General features: G+C 41.9%; 1 protein-coding gene across 1 annotated transcript in view; it reads left to right on the forward strand.

Annotated features, from left to right (window-relative positions):
• The window catches only part of boc (BOC cell adhesion associated, oncogene regulated), a 50,775-nt gene that overhangs the window by 22,401 nt on the left and 8,088 nt on the right, over positions 1–20,286 (forward strand). The window contains exons 4-15 of the mRNA XM_061238890.1: positions 4,444–4,590; positions 4,888–5,031; positions 6,272–6,565; positions 8,692–8,964; positions 10,018–10,274; positions 11,955–12,120; positions 12,197–12,271; positions 12,942–13,151; positions 14,455–14,636; positions 16,957–17,059; positions 17,179–17,484; positions 17,734–17,885. Coding sequence (XP_061094874.1) covers positions 4,444–4,590; positions 4,888–5,031; positions 6,272–6,565; positions 8,692–8,964; positions 10,018–10,274; positions 11,955–12,120; positions 12,197–12,271; positions 12,942–13,151; positions 14,455–14,636; positions 16,957–17,059; positions 17,179–17,484; positions 17,734–17,885 — 2,309 coding nt within the window. The remainder of the gene's footprint in view (positions 1–4,443; positions 4,591–4,887; positions 5,032–6,271; positions 6,566–8,691; positions 8,965–10,017; positions 10,275–11,954; positions 12,121–12,196; positions 12,272–12,941; positions 13,152–14,454; positions 14,637–16,956; positions 17,060–17,178; positions 17,485–17,733; positions 17,886–20,286) is intronic.

Below are 20,286 nucleotides of genomic sequence, written 5' to 3' on the forward strand. Positions count from 1 at the left end.
ACAAATGTTTAATGAAGAGCAATTTGTGGTCTGTATTCTGTTTATGGGTTTTGCGTTTCCTCGTTGTATATTGAAGAAGGGGGCAGGTGAGTATTCTTTTAATATAGTGAAGTGACCTTGAAAAGAAAGAATGTATATTATCGGAAAATTTGCAAAGCAGAATATCACTGCATGGCCCTTTCAAGGGGGAACACGCACTCGAACGTGCACATTTCTAATATCGGGAGCACAAAGTTTTATGCATGCTTTATTGAGTAACATAAACTGATTTTTTTGGTTTTGTAATGTGCTATATGAGCAGAAATATTCATAAGGGCATATGCGAGCTTGCATTATAATGGTGTGAACATTGTTACTGGGATAGAGGTGTATGGCTACCTGTGAGCTGTAATTTCATTTTGGCAGCTTTGAAATGTAAAAATTTGAAACTGGTTTTAGTGTTTTATTTGGCGTTGCTTCTGCGGTAAGAATTTCATTCACAAGGAAAAAATAATTGCAAGGTTTCGACAGTAGGGACATTTCAGCCTATAACAGGTGAAGTCATTTGTGGCAAGTTTTACCATAGAGGCCATAGTTTGGCCATAGTGGTTTAGGGTTTTCCATTCACACAACCACCACCAGGAGGCAATGTGCGAGTATAGGATATTATGGTCCACCATAGCACTTAATCTCATTAGCACTGGCATCTGGCCACACGTTGGCATTATATAGCAGTCAACTGAATTTTCACAAATTAAACTGTTCTGCTACCTGAAAATATCTTTAAAATGCCTGTAACTCATACTGTAATTGCATACAATGTCTCAGTCTCCCCTTGGGTGTGCAATTGTCATCAACACAGTCAAATCGGGGTGGGAAAAAAATGCCAGTCTGTCAGTTGCCATTTATTAATTAATTATCGGCTTAGTATGTTGGGTAGAAACTTTTATTCTTTTGTCAGGCCCATTAGTTCATATAGAAATGTGAACAGTGCTGATTGCAGTAATAAATGTCTAATTGTATGTCCTTGCTGCTTGAATTTTGGATGCATTTATTTAATGGGCTCGCTGAAGGAATGGCAGAATGTTTCTTTTATCCACCACCAGAGGGTGACTCATGCTTACAATATGAGGATATTATCTAAGGCACAACTCGATGCAGTGACCAAATAATGTATGCATTTCCCATAGAGGGAAGTGTTGCATTTGTTTCTGTGACATTATACAATATACATTCCTTGCTTTTTATGACGTTATCTACGTAAGTAATAGAAATGAGAATTGCACAATTGGCAATCATATTGAATCCATTTTCTTCAGAAAGCAATGTTTGGCTCCTATATTTTCCTGGTGTTCACGCAACTTGTAGCCAATTGTGACATTCTCATTTTTATTACTTATGTAGATAATGTCATACAAAGCAAGGCGTTTTTCTTGTATATTGACACAGAAACAAATGCAACACTCACCTCTATGGGAAATGCATACATTATTTGGAAGTGTTGCATTTGTTTCTGTGTCAATTTACAGAACACTCCTTGCTCCTCGCTTTGTATGACATTATGTACATAAGTAATAGAAATGAGAATGCCACAATTGGCAATCATTGAATCCATTTTCTTCAGAAAGCAGTGTTTGACTGCGACATTTCCCTGGTGTTCACGCAAGTTGTAGCCAATTGCTTGGTTTGTGTTGTGTTTAATAGATTGACAGTCTGTTTAGTAGGTCTACATGTCTTCGTGCAGACGGCACTTTTTTACTTTTAGCATTCTATTAAATGTTTACATTTTACATTTACATTTTACATTTTACATTTACATTTACATTTTTGTCATTTGGCAGACGCTTTTAATCCAAAGCGATTTACAAGTGCATAGGTTCTTCCACAAGTCAAAGCATCACATCCATAACTAGGAAAATACACCTGGAATGCTGTTCTAAACATATAGTTGTCATCATAAGTGCAAATAAAATAAAAAAAATTTTTTGGTTAGACAAGGAGGATTGGGATATCAGAAAGGGGGGGCGGGGAAATCAGGAGGGAGGACTAAGGTAGAGTTTGAAAAGGTGTGTTTTGAGTCTGCGTCAAAATAGGGGGGGGGATTCTGCTGTCCTGACAGTGGTAGGCAAGTCATTCCACCACTGAGGAACCAGAACAGAAAACAGGCGTGAACGTGCAGCTCGACCGCCAGGTGCGTAGAGAGGGAACCATAAGGCGACCAGAGCTGGCAGACCGGAGTGGCCCGGCTGGGGAGTAGGGAGTGATCAAGGATTGTATGTAAGGTGGGGCAGTCCCCTTAGCAGCCTGAAATGCCAACACTAGGGCCTTGAATCGGATGCGTGCAGCAATAGGAAGCCAGTGGAGGCCAATGAGAAGCGGGGTGACATGAGCCGACCTGGGCTGACTGGTGATCAGGCGGGCTGCAGCATTCTGGACCAGCTGGAGGGGCTTGATGGCACACGCTGGGAGACCGGCTAGGAGGGAGTTGCAGTAATCCAGGCAGGAAATGACGAGCGCCAGGACTAGGAGCTGGGTGGCTTTCTCCGTCAGGAGATGACGGATACAGCGTATATTATACAGAAAGAACCTGCAGGTTCTGACAGTGGAGGATACTTGTGGAGCCAGGGTGAGGCAGTTATCAAGAGTCACCCCAAGATTCTTTGCCGTACGGGAGGAGGAAACTACAAAGTCCTCAACAATCAGTGAGAGGTCGATTGACGGAGAGGACTTAGCAGGGATGTAGAGAAGCTCAGTTTTGGCAAGGTTGAGTGTCAGGTGGTGGGAAGTCATCCACGCAGAGATATCAGCCAAGCAGGCAGAGATCTGTGTGGTGACTTTGGTGTCGGGGGGGAAGGAAATAATGAGTTGGGTGTCATCAGCGTAAGAGTGGTAAGAAAAGCCATGGGAAGAGATAACAGAACCAAGAGACATGGTGTATAGCGAGAAGAGGAGAGGCCCAAGAACTGAGCCCTGCGGGACTCCAGTTTGTAGGGGGTGAGGGTCAGAGACTGAGCCCCTCCAAGTCACCTGGTAGGAGCGACCAGAGAGGTAGGAGGAAAACCAAGCGAGTGCAGACCCTGTGACACCCATCCCAGACAGCGATGAGAGCAGAATCTCATGGTTGACTGTATCGAAGGTGGCCGACAGGTCGAGGAAGATGAGGACAGAGGAGAGGGATTTGGCTTTAGCAGAGTGGAGTGCCTCAGTGACCGTGAGCAGGGCGGTCTCAGTGGAGTGGCCACTCTTGAAGCCAGACTGGTTGGGGTCATGAAGATTGTTCTGGAGAAGATAAGTGGACAGTTGGGAGCAGACCACCCATTCCAGAGTTTTAGCGAGAAAGGGAAGAAGAGAGACAGGCCGGTAGTTGTTCAGGGCAGAGGGGTCATTGGATATAGATTGTAGAAGGGGAGAGGGGATGGGGTCAAGAGGACAGGTGGTCGGGCGGTGGGATGTAAGGAGTTTCAATGTGTCAGAGTCAGAGAGGGGAGAAAAGGAGGCTAGGGAGTTGGGGAAGGTAGGAGGGTCAGCGGGGGGAGAGGGTTGGGAGAAGGGTTGGTATACTTTACTTGAGTATATCTCCAAATCCAAAAGCGTCAGTTCAGGTATATAATCTTACATTACAAGAATAGGTTTTAAGGGGCAATTACATCATGGACCCATGTCACTATGGGATATACAATTGCTTTTTATTGTATGTCAGCAGTACCTGGCGGAAATATACTCTGCACTCATTTTAAATGGTAAAATTAAACTTATTTTGATGACAAATAAATGGCTATTTTCAACAAAGTAATACCAAAAATTGAAGGCCCTCTATATCATTTTCATGGAATGCTCAGTTGCTTTTCAATGAAGATGACATGGGTGGTGACTAAGCACCTCAGTGGATCATGGTACTCGTAGTATCTAATGTCTTGCACTGGCATCTTTGTAACCTGGGCTAGACTGTATGGACCCAAGCACTTCCATTAGGTCTATGTGTAACGTAGGCTGGCAGGAAACTGCCGGCAAACAAGAGTAGTGAGCTATGCCATACAAGAGGGCTAAAAAGCTTTGTGTGTTTCATGTTTGCTTATTTGTCATTATAATTTTTTGCCTGAATCTGATGAGGGTGAAGACTTTTTAGTCTATTTTTCCCTGTTTATTTGCTTGCTATCTCTCAAGCTCTACCACATGAACTCCTTCCTGAATAAAATGTCCAGGATGTAGTTAGCTTCCTGTGTCCAGCTCTTCTGTCCTCCCTGGGGGTGTCATGGTGTGTGACATTTTGGTGGAGAACCAGCTTACTTAAATAAAGCGTTCGTCTGGATGTAATCTGGTTGTAATTTCCCTGGGACTTGGTCAGTTTTGCCCACCAAAAACTGGCAATTGACAACAAACCTGCTGTTTTGTGTGAGCATAAGAGATGGAATCCTCACAGTCATATCTGGCATGTTGAAGTTGCATTTGTATGTGCATTCACAGAGCTACGGGACTTTGAGACTGATGATCAGCAGGAGATTGAAGTGGATGAGGGGAACACAGCAGTGATCCAGTGCCACCTGCCTGAGAGCCAGCCTAAAGCACAGGTTCGCTACAGTGTTAAACAGGAGTGGCTGGAGACATCCAAAGGTACACCTCTCTGCTCTAATCCTCACCTCATGTTCAGATGGATAGTGTGCACTTAAGTGCTCACATCTCTTCAAGGAAAAAAAGAAGGTAGTTTTATTCTAGTTTTTGAAGTACCTGAGAAATTCATGCCTTTACCTGCGAATCCCTCATATAGTTTTCTGATAGAGTAAAAGAATAAAGAGAATTACATCTCTTATTGGGTGGTCATTTTACTGAAGACTAGATAAGTATATTATGTACTAGGCGTGAAAATGCTGTCTGTTCTACACTGACTCGCACCTCTTTTCACTCCGACAGGGAACTACCTCATCATGCCCTCAGGAAACCTGCAGATTATAAACGCCACCCAGGAAGATGAGGGCACCTACAAATGTGCCGCCTACAACCCTGTCACTCAGGAGTTTAAAACATCTGCCTCTACTGACCGCCTGCGTATACGCCGTGAGTTAAGGCGAAATGCATGGGACTACACCGGGACAGGCCTAACTGCACAGGATTGTTGTGTATACCTGGAAAAAGCCTCATTGCATATACAGTACCGTGCAAAGTTCAGTGGGCTTGGATTTAGATTTTTGGATTTAGATTTTTTTTAAATATAAATTTTGATGTTAAATGTTACATTTGAATGAATGTTTTTGTATTTCATTAAATAAAAAGTAACATTAAGCAAAAGACCACTATTCTTATGACTTAATTGCGGCTCTCTAGTATTACCTGGAGACCTAAAAGAAAGTGAGACAAAGTATGCATACGAACTGTTGCAAGTTCTCCGATATGTTTGGAACAAAATTCCAAAGGTGAAGGGTGGTCACAACAAATATTGATTTGAATCTGGTTTATTACAGCTCTTTATAGTTCATTTTCCGATATTAGAAACTCATTTCATTATGTTTTGAAAGCAGCTTCACTTTACTAAATGGAATGAAAAGTTTGTAAATATAACAAAATGTATTATTTACTGACCTCCCTTCACCTTTACTCTACGGGATCAGAAAAGTGGTCTATTGCTTAATGTTATTTTACTTTATTTAATGAAATACCAAAAATTTGAAATCTTTAATTTTGCCTTTTCTATTGACACTATGCAGGGAAAAAAACGTAATGGTTTCAGATCTTTAGACAAAATGTAATATTAGACAAAGGGAATCTGAGTAAGCACACGCTGTGACAAAGTAATTACCCACTTGATTGGTTGCACCAACATTAGCTGAATAATTGCAAATAACCCTCATCCAGACAAATAGGAAGGTTTTCAAACATGGACTGCTTGTTTTTGGTCCTGCCTTTCCTGGATTCAGGTAAAGACTAGATGCTCTTTACTTCAACCACTCCAAAGCCAAGGCTCTGGAACAAACCAGAGTGAGAGCCATTATCTCTAAATGGAGAACACTTGGAACAGTGGTGAATCTTTCCAGAAGTGGCCTGCCCGCCAAATTTCTCCAAGGGTTCAGTGACCCATCAGAGAAGTCACAAAAGATCACGGAAGAACTTATGAAGAACTTCATACAAGGCAATGACTAAAAGACAATGGCATGGCCAAGTCTGAAATGGCTAAAAAGGAGCAAAATACTGTGGCAGCGCCTGAAACCAGCATTTAATTCTGAAAAATATCTGTGTCATATGTACAATGATAGAGGAAATCGTCTAATCATGTATCGAACTGTGTACATTTTCCCCTCAGGCTCCTCCTCCGAGGCAGCACGGATTGTCTACCCCCCAGAATCACGCACCATCATGGTCACTGAAGGCCAGCGGCTAGTCCTGGAGTGCGTTGCTAGCGGGATCCCACCCCCACAGGTCACATGGGCCAAGGATGGTCTGGACTTACGTTACCATAACAACACCCGTTTCCTGCTCAGCAACCTGCTGATTGACATGGCAAGCGAGGGTGACTCGGGCACATATATCTGCCGTGCAGATAATGGCATGGGTGCACCAAACTCTGCTTATGTCCTGTACAACGTGCAGGTGTTCGGTGAGTGAACTTCATTCTACTTGGTTATACTCTGGAGGGTGAGTGAGGAGAGCACTGTGACCCATAATAATAGAGTTTGTGAGAAAGATAGGTGTGAATGTGGAATTAAAGATGATGATTTTGGGAAAAAATGGTGGAGGTGAACAATGTTTTTAAAAGAGGAAGTTTTTTTTTTTGTGGCAAGAGAGGGTGAAGAAGAGGGCAAAGAGGCCGGACAATGCGATGGTATTAGCTTTTAGGCAAGCAAGTGGCTTTGGTGCTAAAGGTTGTTGGCCAGAAACACAACCCGATCCACGGTTTCTGTATCGAGTGCAGTGCAGATCTTATTGTGGCTACACCAAGGGATTGAACCACCAACCTTGCGTGTCCCAGTCATGTACCTTAACCACTACGCTACAGGCCGGCCACCATCTGTAATCGCCGTTTGGCAGGCAACCGGTTATCCTCGCGATGAAGCAGAAGGCAAGAAAGCCGTCATTCTTGCCTGCTTTGGCCGTAGTTCCTCTAACTATGTCAGCTCGGCTAGCTTACCAGGGTGTATCATTAGCAGGTGGGCCCTCAACTTACTCATTATAGGGTGGTATTTCATATGAGCATAATCTACAGATTACAATGTCTTTATTTGTTATGTCCATTTAATGACAGAAATCACAGTTGTTTCCACCTGCTGCTTTTTAAATTATCGGTTGCGACAAGCTCCTGTTCCCAACGTTTCGCCGTTCTGAGGTCGGGAACTTTATTTTATTGTTCATCACATGTTAACTGATTCGCTAATGTTAGCCAAAACATTTATAATCAATTATTTATTAATTAAAAAAAAAAAAACACAATCAAATGGTAATTTCAGCATTGGAATAGGCCTAATGTTATTTTCTATTTGAATTTCGTTCCTGCAGCCCTACTTTGCATAAGTTGTCTTGATGTTCCAATTTCAAGATTGAAGCTCTGGTCTACTCGCTCAGCCAGCAGGATGCAAGCTTTTCCAGCTCTCCTCCCTCATTTCTCCTTTGCAGCATTGCACAGTACAGCCTCTTTCTTTTCTTTCAAACTTAAATGAAACCTCTTCCCAGCACAAAATTAGGCTATTGTTGAGAAACTGATATGTGCATTTTATGTATATAAAATAATACACTTAAGGCATATAAAGCCATTCTCCTTCACTTCCTTTGGTGAAGAGTACAATAATGCATGAAAGACTATAGAAATAATGATTTGCAATTCCGAATGCAAATCTGGTGTGGTCTCACAGCATGTTTGTTATCATGGATAGCTGCCGATAAAGCCACAGCTTTTCAGCTGAGGTTAACCCCATTCCTAACAAGGGATAAAGTGATTACTTGTCTGCTTCTGAAATAGTTCTGAAACATTATTCCATAGTTATTATATAAAAAAATTGTACACTACTTGTTTTCTGTTATTTTTAAATTGACACTGTCTGCTGAGTAACACCACAGACATCAAATTTTAATATAATACTGCGTCTAGATTATGGGTAAACATAATTTTTACATTTCAATTGGCATTAAACTAGTCTGGCTCCGGACATGGTCCGGACGGGTTTTCATGCTCAGCTGATACGATGGGTTGTATAAAAAATAATTTACATTCAAAATTATCCTTTGTTCTCATTGTATGATTAAAAAAAATGTCGATCATTTGTCTTTCAATAACTAAATGTATATGTTTTTATGTATGGCTTGCAACACTTTCACCCATATGGAATTTCTACATAAATTATACTGTTTTTATTTGAACCTAAATATAAATAAAATATTTTTTGTGGAAAAAAAGAAAGAATTGTAAGTCCGATCCTGGAACCACACAGATTTCACAATGAGGAGATGCTAAGAAGTTGAATTAGGAAGAATGAAGAGCTTGGATTGTTTGTGTATCCTTTCCTGGGCATGGTTTTCTGGGTATCCTTTTCAATACTTTCTCTCCTGGGTGCTATTGAAATGCATGGCACGCAACTTCAGCTAGACAGGGCAGAATACCGATACTGTGGTCTTGACCTCAATATTTGGGATATTTTTCTCACCATACTACAAATCCAGGGAATGAGCTGATGTTGAGGGTGTGGTAAGTTGAAACTGATGTTTTGCATGTTGTCTCCCACTCCCTCCCAGAGCCCCCACAGGTGAGCATGGAAAGGCAGCAGCAGTCTGCATGGTGGGGGGACAGTGTGCGCTTCAGCTGCCTGGTGCGGGGCAAGCCTGCTCCATCAGTAGTATGGTTGCACAACGCACAGCCCCTGACCCCATTGGCACGTTACCGCATATCCACACGTATGCTGCGCGTGCTCAGTGTGGGCCCACAGGACCAGGGTCTGTACCAGTGTATGGCCCACAATGCTGTGGGCAGTGCCCAGGCCACTGCACACCTCATCATCCTCCCTACAGGTGTGCCCCATACCCTGCCTTTGTGCCTCTCTGCATCTATGCAGTCTCTCTGCATCTGTGAAATCTCTGAATCTGTTTTGTTTCTCGGTTTATATTCTGCATCGTCTCTGCATCTATGCCATCTCTCTGCATCTGCGCCATTTCTCTGAAACCATGCTGAAAATTTGAGTCTGTGCTGTCTCTGAAGCTGTGCCATATCTGTGAGTCTGTTACTTAACATAATGATGAAAACAGGCCATTCAGCCCAGCAATGCTCACCTTTTCCTACTGCTAAAGTGTTCCTCCTGCTTAGTTTGCCAAAAAGCTAAGAAGTATTTTGCACTGTATCAAGGGTGGGGCTCATTCCAATTCATTTTTTTCGCTATCTTTAAGGACATTCCAACCTGTTAAATGTTGCTTCTCGGTGCTAGAAGTTAGGAACTTTCTTTTGAGCAAGGAAACATAAGCCCATTCCTTTGCGGAAGTATTTTTCCGGAAAGTGTGACATACTGTATATGGTCGTTGTGGGTCCACCTCTCCCCATCTGCCATCTTTGTTTGCCATTTAACAAACACTAGCCACTGCTGCTAACACCAGTGGATTTCAGTCTACTCTAGCCTGCCTGAAAAGAAGCATTGGACAATTCTGAATTCAGTTTCCTTATAACAGCAGTTGTAATGTTATCAAATGCTGGCCAGCCCCCAATCCTAATTTCGTACAAACCCAGCTCCTCTGTAGTAGCCAATCCACTACTGTGTCAATGCCCCTGCTCTGAGTAACAGCCTCAAGTTTTAAACATTTCTGACTGTTGCTTCTACACATCCTCCCCTGTACCCTTACTCCCCACTGTCCCTAGCCTGTATTACTAAAATGATAGGTACCATGACTGCTTCTGTCTGGGCTGTCACCCTACTCATTTCATTCTCTCTCCTCCCTGCCCCCCCTAGTTTATATAATCCGGTGCTACCCTAAGAATATGCTGACCCAGGGCTCTCCTCCTGTTCAGGTGTAGCCCATGATGCCCATCATTCCAAAAGGGTCCCAATGCTTGTTTTGTTTCTCTCTGTCTCGCAGTGAAGCTCCCATCTACAGAGAGACTGCAGCCCCTCAGTCCTGATATGGCTTTGCAAGAGTGGGCCCAAAAGCCTGTGGCCACAGGTGCAGTGGTACCTCAGAACTGCTCAGGGATCCCTGGGGAGATCTCTAATGCTGAGGCCCCGGTTATCCTCAGCCAGCCGCGCACAGTAAAGGCAGACTTCTATGAGCTTGCCTGGAGACCTAGACACGATGGGGGCGCACGTGTACAAGAATATATCATCAAATACAGAAAGGTACACATTTCCTCTCCCATACACACCCTACAAACCTCTCATGTATGTGAACGCAGTTCACCAGTTTCACAATATATAAAACACTGACGATAATGTCATTGCCACAAATGTTTATTAAAGCGAACACCACAACACCTTCAAAAGTAAAAATGTAATCCAGTCAGCATGAACTAAAATAGGCCTGCAGTCATCTCATCCTGCAGCAGTTTTATCTGATGTACGTAAATATTTTGGAAATATCTGACTGTCATTGACACAGCTCTAGGCCTCAAACACCAATAATACTCCAAACTATACTCCAAAAATAATGACTCCAAAGCCAATCAAAAGCCTAGAATCAAGACTAGTTACAGAAAGCATTCTTGCACCTGCACTTACACCTGACTATTCAGAAGCAGTAGAGAAGCCAACCGTCCTATTAATTTTGGTCCCCTACAATGGGGCGGCTATGTATAAAAAGGCATGCGATTCCTACACGCATCACACGATATGGATGCAAGTACTCTCAAATTAAATGGGACAGTCTGCACTTTAACCTCACATTTATTGTTTCATTTCAAATCCAATGTGGTGGACTACAGAGCCAGAAACATAAATTCTACCAACTGTCCAAATGCATATGGACTGCACTGTAACTGCTGTTAAATAACCGAAATGTAGCAGGCTGAACTTTGTTCAGATCATTTTACTTGCGCATCTTGTGCATTCTCTAGGTTACGTGCAGCTGACATTGGACAGCGTGTCGTGCCACATTATCATTTCATCATTTCATTCATATTATCAATTCATTTTAATTAATACTAGGTTCAGGTAAAATGTTTTTTTCAATTATAACAAGATTTGCATTCATAATTCCATTAAGGATTTTTTTGCTGGGGGCGCAGACCTAAGAAATATAAAAATGTACCCGTCTTGCTTGGCTTGTTAATGTACTGTATATAAGTTGAGATATAAAGAGCTTCTGCCATAGTCCCTGCCACGGTATTATCTTTTCTTCAGTCCAGTGCCTGAAATGAACTCTTAGCCTACACTCACCAGTTGATGTGCTCAGTATTCTGAATTCTGTTAACGTATCAGGAGACGTCGGCTGCTGTTAGAATTCTGACAACGGCTGACGCCAACTGATACATTAATGGAATTTGGAATTCTGAGCATATTAACTTGATGTGATTTACAAAGTGCTTGGAAAAACTGTAGATTAGCTCCTGAAAATAAAACTACTTACTTCACCCAACGACAGGCCTGGAATTTCGTTATTTTAGGGGCAAGGCCCGGGGAATGAGCTGGCATTTGAGGGCATAATGGCCACATACAAGGGCAGTAAGGCCATCGAGTAAAACAATCTGAACGGAAATCGGCCTGTTAATTTTACTGAATTGATTTATGGGTTTTTTTTCTCCATTTGTACAGTGCAGTCCATAAGTAGTTGGACAGACACATTTTTGTTGTACTCCAGCAAACAGTTCCTTCAATTTGAGGGGAACTGTGTAGGAATTACAGCCCTTCTTTCATAGTTAGCTAACTAAGATTAGATTTGCAGAATAGAATAACATTAATGCGATTGCAGTATGTTTTGATACTGGTAGATTTTCAGCCTATTGTAATTATACCAAGATAATACTGTAAATCGAGATCCATGAACGAATAAACTCACACATTCATTGCTCTATGTGCCTGCAGGCAGCCGACCCCTCTGAGGAGTGGAATGTTAGAAGTATCTCGGGCTTGCTCCACACCCTGACCCTTACTAAGCTAGAGCCTGCCAGTCTCTACGAGGTGGAGATGGCTGCCAAAAACTGCGCTGGACTGGGCCAACCTGCCATGGTCACCTTCCGAACCGGAAAAGGTACCATAACCTCTGTGTCTATATGTCTGTGTGTTTTTTCATGAGTGTGTATTAACTGCCTCTTGGTTGTCATCAGTGCGTAAGATGCAAGGCCCCGGGGGACCAATTGAGCCTCCTAAAACTCCACCTGTGGAATCCTCACGCCTGTCACGTGAGTACTCCCTGAAACCTCCTTCTCCCTCAGCAGCACTGACACCCTCTATGATGGGGAAGACCTCAGGGACATGCTTTCACCAACCGGGGAGTCGCCTCCATTTTGGGTTTCCTCGTGGCACAGAGCTAGCCGGTGAAGTGGTGGGTGGGTGATGAACTGCCAATGTTTGGGGGAGGGGGGGAGGGGGGGTGGGTCACGACTTCAAGGTGATAGAAGAGACAGCAACCGCAAAACGCAAGGATGCGCATGACTTTGTGTGGATTCTCTTTTGCTTTCAGATGGAACCATAATTCTATTAAATAGGCTAATTCCACATTCTACAGATAAATACATTGCAATTTATTTAATGATATGCGGTATCAAAGGGCAGTGTTGCTCAGTTTAAAAATGAAATAGACTTCCAAAAGGCTGACAAGGTTGATGGCACGTCCTTGCACCTCCTGGTGTTGTTGTCATCCATTGCATGTCATTGCTGAAATTAAAAAAGAAAAAAAAAAGATATACTGACCGGCTGCGGCGACACCTGCGGAAAATCCACAAGACCTGCAGAGTTCTGTCCTCGTTTTAATTGACTGTAGTGTGTGTCTGTGTGTGTCTGTGTGTGTCTGTGTGTGTCTGTGTGTGTCTGTGTGTGTCTGTGTGTGTCTGTGTGTGTCTGTGTGTTCAGCCCCTGAAGCTCCAGACCGCCCCACCATCTCCATGGCGACAGAGACCTCTGCATATGTAACCTGGATCCCAAGGGGCAATCGAGGGTTCCCAATCCAGTCCTTCCGTGTGGAAATGAGGCGCTTGCGGAAGGGGGGAGGAGAATGGAGCATTTCCGTTGCAAACATACCCCCCTCCCGCCTGTCTGTAGAAATCACTGGCCTGGAGAAAGGTGAGCCTTCATCACCACCACTAGCACCTTATCTCTAGAAATTTTTACAATCTTGAACCACTGAATCAGGCTTGTCCAGCATTATAGCATTGATCTCTGCACCCACTGCAACCTAATTTTATAAAGCTTATGAAACCAAATTTTGCTAAACTATTTTCTTGAAATAAAGGATACAACCAAATTGATTTCAGCGAAACTAAATTATAGCGGTTTGTTAGGCTTAGGGAAAAATGTCAAGGTAAATTACAGGCACAGAGAAAAGCACAAAATGGAGAAAGTGGGAAATGCAGTGTTATTTCTTCAGTCATTAATAATTCAGCTCTCTTCTACCTTCCTGGGCCCCAGTGCTGTGCTTATATTCTTGTACGCTCTCTCGTTTTACTCCTCATTTCCAATGTAAAGGCTGATTCAAATCTGTTGCATTTTCACAGTCCTCTTTATGCACCACTGGCATGTAGTCTATTCAGAGTATATTCAGTGTCACCATTTCAGTGAAAGTATGTTGGATGTGTTCTCTCTGTGCACTTGGACTATAAATGTCTAATTTCTATAATTACTACACCCACACTTATTCTTCCCCAACTTTGTCTTCATCAAATGATTACAATTAATTGTATTAAAATAATTAAAATAATGCCTGTATTTTACAGTCTAATTTTATTTCATTTAGTTTTAAGCCCAAACATTTAAGACAAGTTGTGAAAGAAGGAGAGTGTTGCATATACAGTGTTGGAGGAATTTTTTTAAAGGTTAGTTACACCCGAGATCAAACTTTTTTTTAGATGTAACATGTTTGTTTGAAAAAAAATTTTGAGCCGTGGTGGCGCAACCAGTTAAGATGCAACAAACCTTGATGTTGCAGTTGCACATTAAGGCTGGGTATAACCGACTCACTTGAAGTGGCATAATTGGCTCACTACTCCGAGGAAGGGTGGGAGGACTCAGCAAGAGGAGGCTCGCCGCATACAACAACAGCACCCCGAGCGAGTCACTGTTGCGGTTGCGACGATGCGGCTTGGGGAAGGCGTGTCACTCTCTGGATCATTAGATATATTAATGCTGCTGGGGGGCATGTGTAATGCCTGATGCTGTTGGTTCTGGCCTTTCCAATGTTAATCAACAGCATTTGATTTAAACACTGCAATCATTATCCACATTTTTGTTAACATGTTTTTACCTTTATCATTCTCTTCTTTCCATCACCATACTGCCACCTTTGCTATCGTTGTCAATATGTCACCTACATCATTATCAGCTACTGCTGCCTCTTGTTCTAATCCTAAATTAAAATCTTTCCCTGAAGGAACATCATATAAGTTTCGGGTGCGAGCAGTGAATGTTTTGGGGGAGAGCCCTCCTAGTGCCCCCTCTAAGGCATACACTGTGGTGGGAAGCAGCCATCGCAACACAGAACGGCCTGTCAATGGACCTTACATAACCTACAATGAAGCTATCAACGAGACCACTGTTATACTGAAGTGGACGGTAAGCGATGGATGAGCTCTTGCTGTGTTATGTGTCCATACATGTTGTATGTGTGATAGTTCCCAAATCCAAATATGATATTCAGTAAAGTACAAATAATGTGTTCTACACTCACCGTGCAAGTTTTTAATCGCATGTAATAATAAATAATAAATTATCTAATCAGCCAATTGTGTGGCAGCAGTGCAATGCATACAGTCATGTAGATATGGGTCAGGAGCTTCAGTTAATGTTCACCTCAGTATGGGGAAAAAAATGATATAAATGGCTTTGACCGTGGAATGATTGTTGGTGGCAGACAGGGTGGTCAGGGTAGTCTCTAGAGTTTGCAAAGAATGGTGCTCAAAACAAAACAAAAATTCAGTGAGCAGCAGACCGAAATGCCTTTTTAATGAGAGATTTCAGAGGAGAATGGCCAGACTGGTCAAAGCTGACAGGAAGGTGACCGTTATGCACATTACAACAGTGGTATGCCGAAAAGCATCTCTGAACACAACGCATCATAACTTTAAGTGGATAGGCTACAGCAGTAGAATAAAAACAATTAGTCTAAAATACCTAATAAAGTGCTTGTGAGTGTATATTCTTTTCCCGTATGTTTGAACATAAATTTTCATGAACATCAGTATCCATATTGTTTAATATATACAGCCTTTCTCAATAATTCTGTAGCTCACTGTATCTAGGGGTCCAAAAACCTATCCAAAACCTCCCAGAATATGAATAAAATGCTTTTTGTCAATTTTATTTGGGAGGTGATAAATTCAAATGCAAAGCAAATGATAACTAAACCTGCATTGTGTTGATAAATTCTATTTATTTTAGGATGAAAACCACCTAATTAAGAAATATGACTGAAATTCTTTGATGACTCTCATGGTTGCACAAAAACCAGCAAAGGGGTACTAAAGGTCTGGGTTTGGGAACCACTGATCAGCGCATGGGTACAGTAACAATTCTCCCATACGAACAGCTAGCAAAGTAGCCATCGAAAATATGATGGGAGATTATTACTTTAAGCAAAGGCTTAAAATGGTCCATTACAACCAATGCGAACCATATCCAAATATCAAACAATAAAAATGATGTAAATGCTACAAGCAAATATAATAATCATAACAGTAATACTTATTTAATAATAGCAATAGTAATTTTTTATTTAGCTGATGCCTTACAGTTCATTAGACTAAGCAGGGGACAATCTCCCTTGAGCAGGGCCCGACAGCGGCACAGATCTTATTGTGGCTACACTGGGGCTTGAACCACCAACCCTCAAGGTCTCAGTCATCATCTCAGCCAGTAGGCTACATACTGGCCCAAGTAATACATTCTTCTTTCCCTGCTGCTCTTCTTACCTACTCCCAAAATCAAAGTGAAGATGGCTATAGACCAGGGGGCTTAAGTGAAGGGGTCAAGTAGTCTCGTTGCATTGCTTTCTCTTCCAGCTGGGTCTGCTCACCTATTCCGATACTGAAAGGACCATACTGGAATTGTGGATAAAGTTGACAAAAAAATTTGGTGTAGCATACATTGCATTGTTGCAAACCAGTTTTCAAAGTATCCAACAGCAATGTTCAATTTGTTTTTCCTACCTTCCAGGCAGCCATTAATTTACATTAATTTCTTTACACTATGAAAATCTATTTGCACAGTCGCTTGATAGGTAATCCATCATCCTGAATGACATCCTAATATATATTTTAGTGGATTATTGCTACATTTTTAAGGGTGGATTGACAAAACAAGAAGACAAAAGTTGAGGACGAAAATTTTAAGCAGCTGATGACATTCTGTGCTGTTTGCTACCTGTCAATCACCATCATGACAGAATGTTTTTCTGCCATGAAGAAAGGGACTGAAATTCTGATATCCATGCCTCCTTATTCCAAGCTGGAAATTTCCTACAATTCCTCCATAGGGATGTGAAAGACTTATCAAATGATCAGAAGTGTTTGGTTGCAATTAATGCTGCTGAAGGTGGTGCAACCAGTTAAGTTTAATAATATGGGTGCTTCCTTTCAAATCAAAGTAAATGACAATTTAAAAAATCTGTTTACTGTTTCTCTTAGTCTAATATTACATATAGACATAAATATGGTATGATGGATGAAATCAGGGAGGGGGCAAATACTTTTTTAATGTATTGTATACTTTCGCATGCACATGAGCATGTGTATGTTTGTGTGTCTGTATGTGTGTCATAGGGATGTACCAATGTGTGTTTTTTTAGACTGATGCTGATTTCCGATTGTGTGTTTGTGTGTAGGTGCTGCAAATACATATTCATTTTTATACAATCGCTATATTTTCTTTGTTTCAGTACACACCTGTCAACAACAACACGCCCATCTATGGTTTCAACATCTTTTACCGGCCCACTGACAGTGATAATGACAGTGACTATAAGAAGGATGTGGTGGAGGGTGAGTGTGTGTTCCTGACACGTTTGAGGCATGTCTGTATGTGAAGGGGAAAGCGGGGATAGGGACAGGCCACGATGTTTGTGTGTGGAAGCTGCACTCTGACATGCTGCTCTCCCTAGGTGACCGTTACTGGCATTCTATCACTGACCTGCAACCAGAGACTGCATATGACATCAAGATGCAGTGCTTTAACGAGGGTGGGGAGAGCGAGTTTGGCAATGTGGTCATCCTGGAGACCAAAGCTCGAAGAAACCCACGCCCCCAGCCACCTGAGACTGCCTTGGTGGCGCCAGTACACCCGGGTGGCCCAGTGCCACGTCCTAGTGACCTACCCTACCTGATTGTGGGCGTGGTACTCGGAGCCATTGTCTTCGTCATTGTAGCCTTCATCCCCTTCTGCCTGTGGAGGGCCTGGGCCAAACAGAGTGAGTTTCAGGGTTTTTTGGGGATTTGTTTGTTTGACTGTTTGTTTCCCCATTGCATCTTCATCTGCACACTGTTGAGGGAATATGTAAGACAAGGTATTTAGTGTATGTATAGACCTTTGTATTTAAAATACATTTGACAATAACAGGCTATTCTCAACTGACGCTTGGGGAGCAGATGTAGGCTTTTCTGAAACTGGGGTGCAGGTGCAAGAAGTGCTGGAGCTCATGTCTTTTAACATTTTTCAGAGCAAACGTCAGACCTGTGCTTCCCAGCTGTGGCAGCTCCTGTTTCATCCTGCCAGTACACAATGGTACCCCTGCAAGGTCTGCATGACCCACACACAGAGCACGCCACCAACAACAAACACCCTGCATTTTGCCAGCCCCAACTGCCACAGGTGAGACTCAATTCATGTGTGTGTTAATGTAAGGATTTTGTCCCTGGGAGGAAACGAGTATATCCAACCCCATTCATTTTCTAAACCTGTAACCTGGATGTTTATGTTAATAAGGTTTTACTGGGGTGTCCTGATATGAAATGATGGGTAGCAAGACCCTGGGAAACCCTAGAGAGGGTGCCAGGCACTCTGACCATCAATCAAGGTTTCAATGTTTTTAGCCTTTTTATTCCAATTAATCTTAACATTCTATTTCCATTTTGCTTCTGAAAGGTGGCTTCTGATTTAACTGAAAAGTTTGATTTATCGTAAATTAATACTCATTTTAAGGATTTTACAGTTGATAGCTGCTCACAGGATTTTTGTTTTGAAACATTTTTACAATTCAACCCAAAAACTACATTTTAAAGAAGAGATAATGATTGGCCAAAAAAAAAACAGGAAATTCACAGAAGCACCGAGAACATTATCTTGACCGATGCACTGACAAGGCTTCCAACACACAATGCATTAATACCTGTTATGGTACTGTAACTATGTGGTCTACTTCAAACAACATGTAAAACTGGGCAGTCAATCAAATATTAAATCAAATATTCTCTTTGAATCAACAGTCAAATTTTCAGAGGAATGCAGCAATTATTTCACAGGAGTCAGTCGCAGTTGCTGTAGCTTCTCAAATCAGCACCTTTTAATACGACGAAGTTATCAAAATATCTGCTCGGTTGGAAAGCAAGATAGAGAGCACTGATATAAAGATGTCTGTAATCAGTAAATATAGTATGTTACATACACCAATCAGCCGCAAACATTAAACCCACCTGCCTAAACCATTTTTTTTCATTAAACCAGTTTTTTCATATAAACTTGTTTATAAACAGTTAATATTTCATTATATGATATGTGTACTTATATAAGCAGATAATCATAATGAATTGCATTCAAAAGTTAAATTTTTAAATGAAAATGGGCCAGGGGGATGCATCCATCTAATCCTAATCTTTCCAGCTTGCCGTAGCAACATTGCCCGAAGTTAAAAAAAAAAAAAAAAAAAAAACAAGGATAAAAACAAGAAAGTAGACTTCTTTTCATTGTGATCGAGGGTCTGTTGTTTTTTTCATTTACTAACAGTTATAGTTAGGATTTGGGGAGCTCCATCACAAGATCATTTCAATAGCTGCTGACTACACAGGTTAGCTAAATATATGTTTGCTAGCTAGCCACGTGATCAACCAACCATATGCTAACTCTACTGTTCAAACTAGCTAACGTTTGTGAGGGGGAAAATGCCCTTTTTAACATACACAAATAAGATATCACAGGTGAGCATCATCCAGTAAAAACACAACAATAGCTATTCTTCTATTTAACTTTCGTATTTATTTGCAAAGAAATGACAGAAAGTGAGAAAGCTTACCGGCTTTCTGATTTGAATCAGACATGGTATGACTCTTATACTCACTTTTCCTGAAGGGGGGGCTTTACCAAAACAAAAAGACATGAAGCTGGCCACGAACATTTATCAGTATTTTGTCTTGTTGACCTTGCTGTAAGACCAGAATGTGCTAGCTGAGAAGCAGAGACATTAAGGTGAAAGGATGTCTGTCTTCTGGAGAGAGACAGAGAAAGACTCATAGTAAGCACTTAATTCAGAAAGTGATCTAATAGTAATAAGGATTATCACTAAAAGGTTATTTGTAATCACGTGATTGTCTTTGTTAACACACATTGTCAATTAAGAAAATTACCCTTACACGCATGATCGAAGACAGTTAGCTAGCTCTGCCAGTATTGGTAGCTATGATTGCTATCCATGTAATTAATGTAGTGGCGGGCAGTGAACGAGAATGAACAGAGATGTCATGCCTCATGCCAGAATGTGCTAGCTGTTGATAGGTGCAAATCTGGAGATAACGTTACATTAAGGCAAGTGCGCTGAAAGGCCCTAGAGGGAACTGCAATTACAACTGCTAACTGTACAACAAAGATAAGGACCAATTTGAAATTTTTTTTTTTTAAACAAACAAATAAACAACAAACCAAAAGTGACCAAACTTAACTAGCCAAACGCTGCTTACCTAGCCAAACTAAAAATACCGATACACAAAGCAAGTCACAGAGACAACAATTACGGTTCACAGGGAGGTAGGGAGGGACGGGGAGAGGTGCTGCTTGAAGAGGTGCGTCTTCAGTTTGCACTTGAAGGTGGGAAGAGATTCTACAGTTCTGACCTCAACGGGGTGTTCCTTCCACCACCGTGGAGCCAGAACAGACAGTAGTCGTGAGCGTGAGGTGGAAGTTCGGAGAGGGGGAGGTGGCAAGCGGCCTGTGGAGGCTGAACGAAGAGGTCTGGCAGGGGTGTAGGGTCTGATGATTTTTTGTAGGTAAGCTGGGGAAGACC

The sequence above is a fragment of the Conger conger genome, chromosome 4 (genome assembly GCF_963514075.1).
Source record: "Conger conger chromosome 4, fConCon1.1, whole genome shotgun sequence".
Taxonomy (NCBI): Eukaryota; Metazoa; Chordata; class Actinopteri; order Anguilliformes; family Congridae; genus Conger; species Conger conger.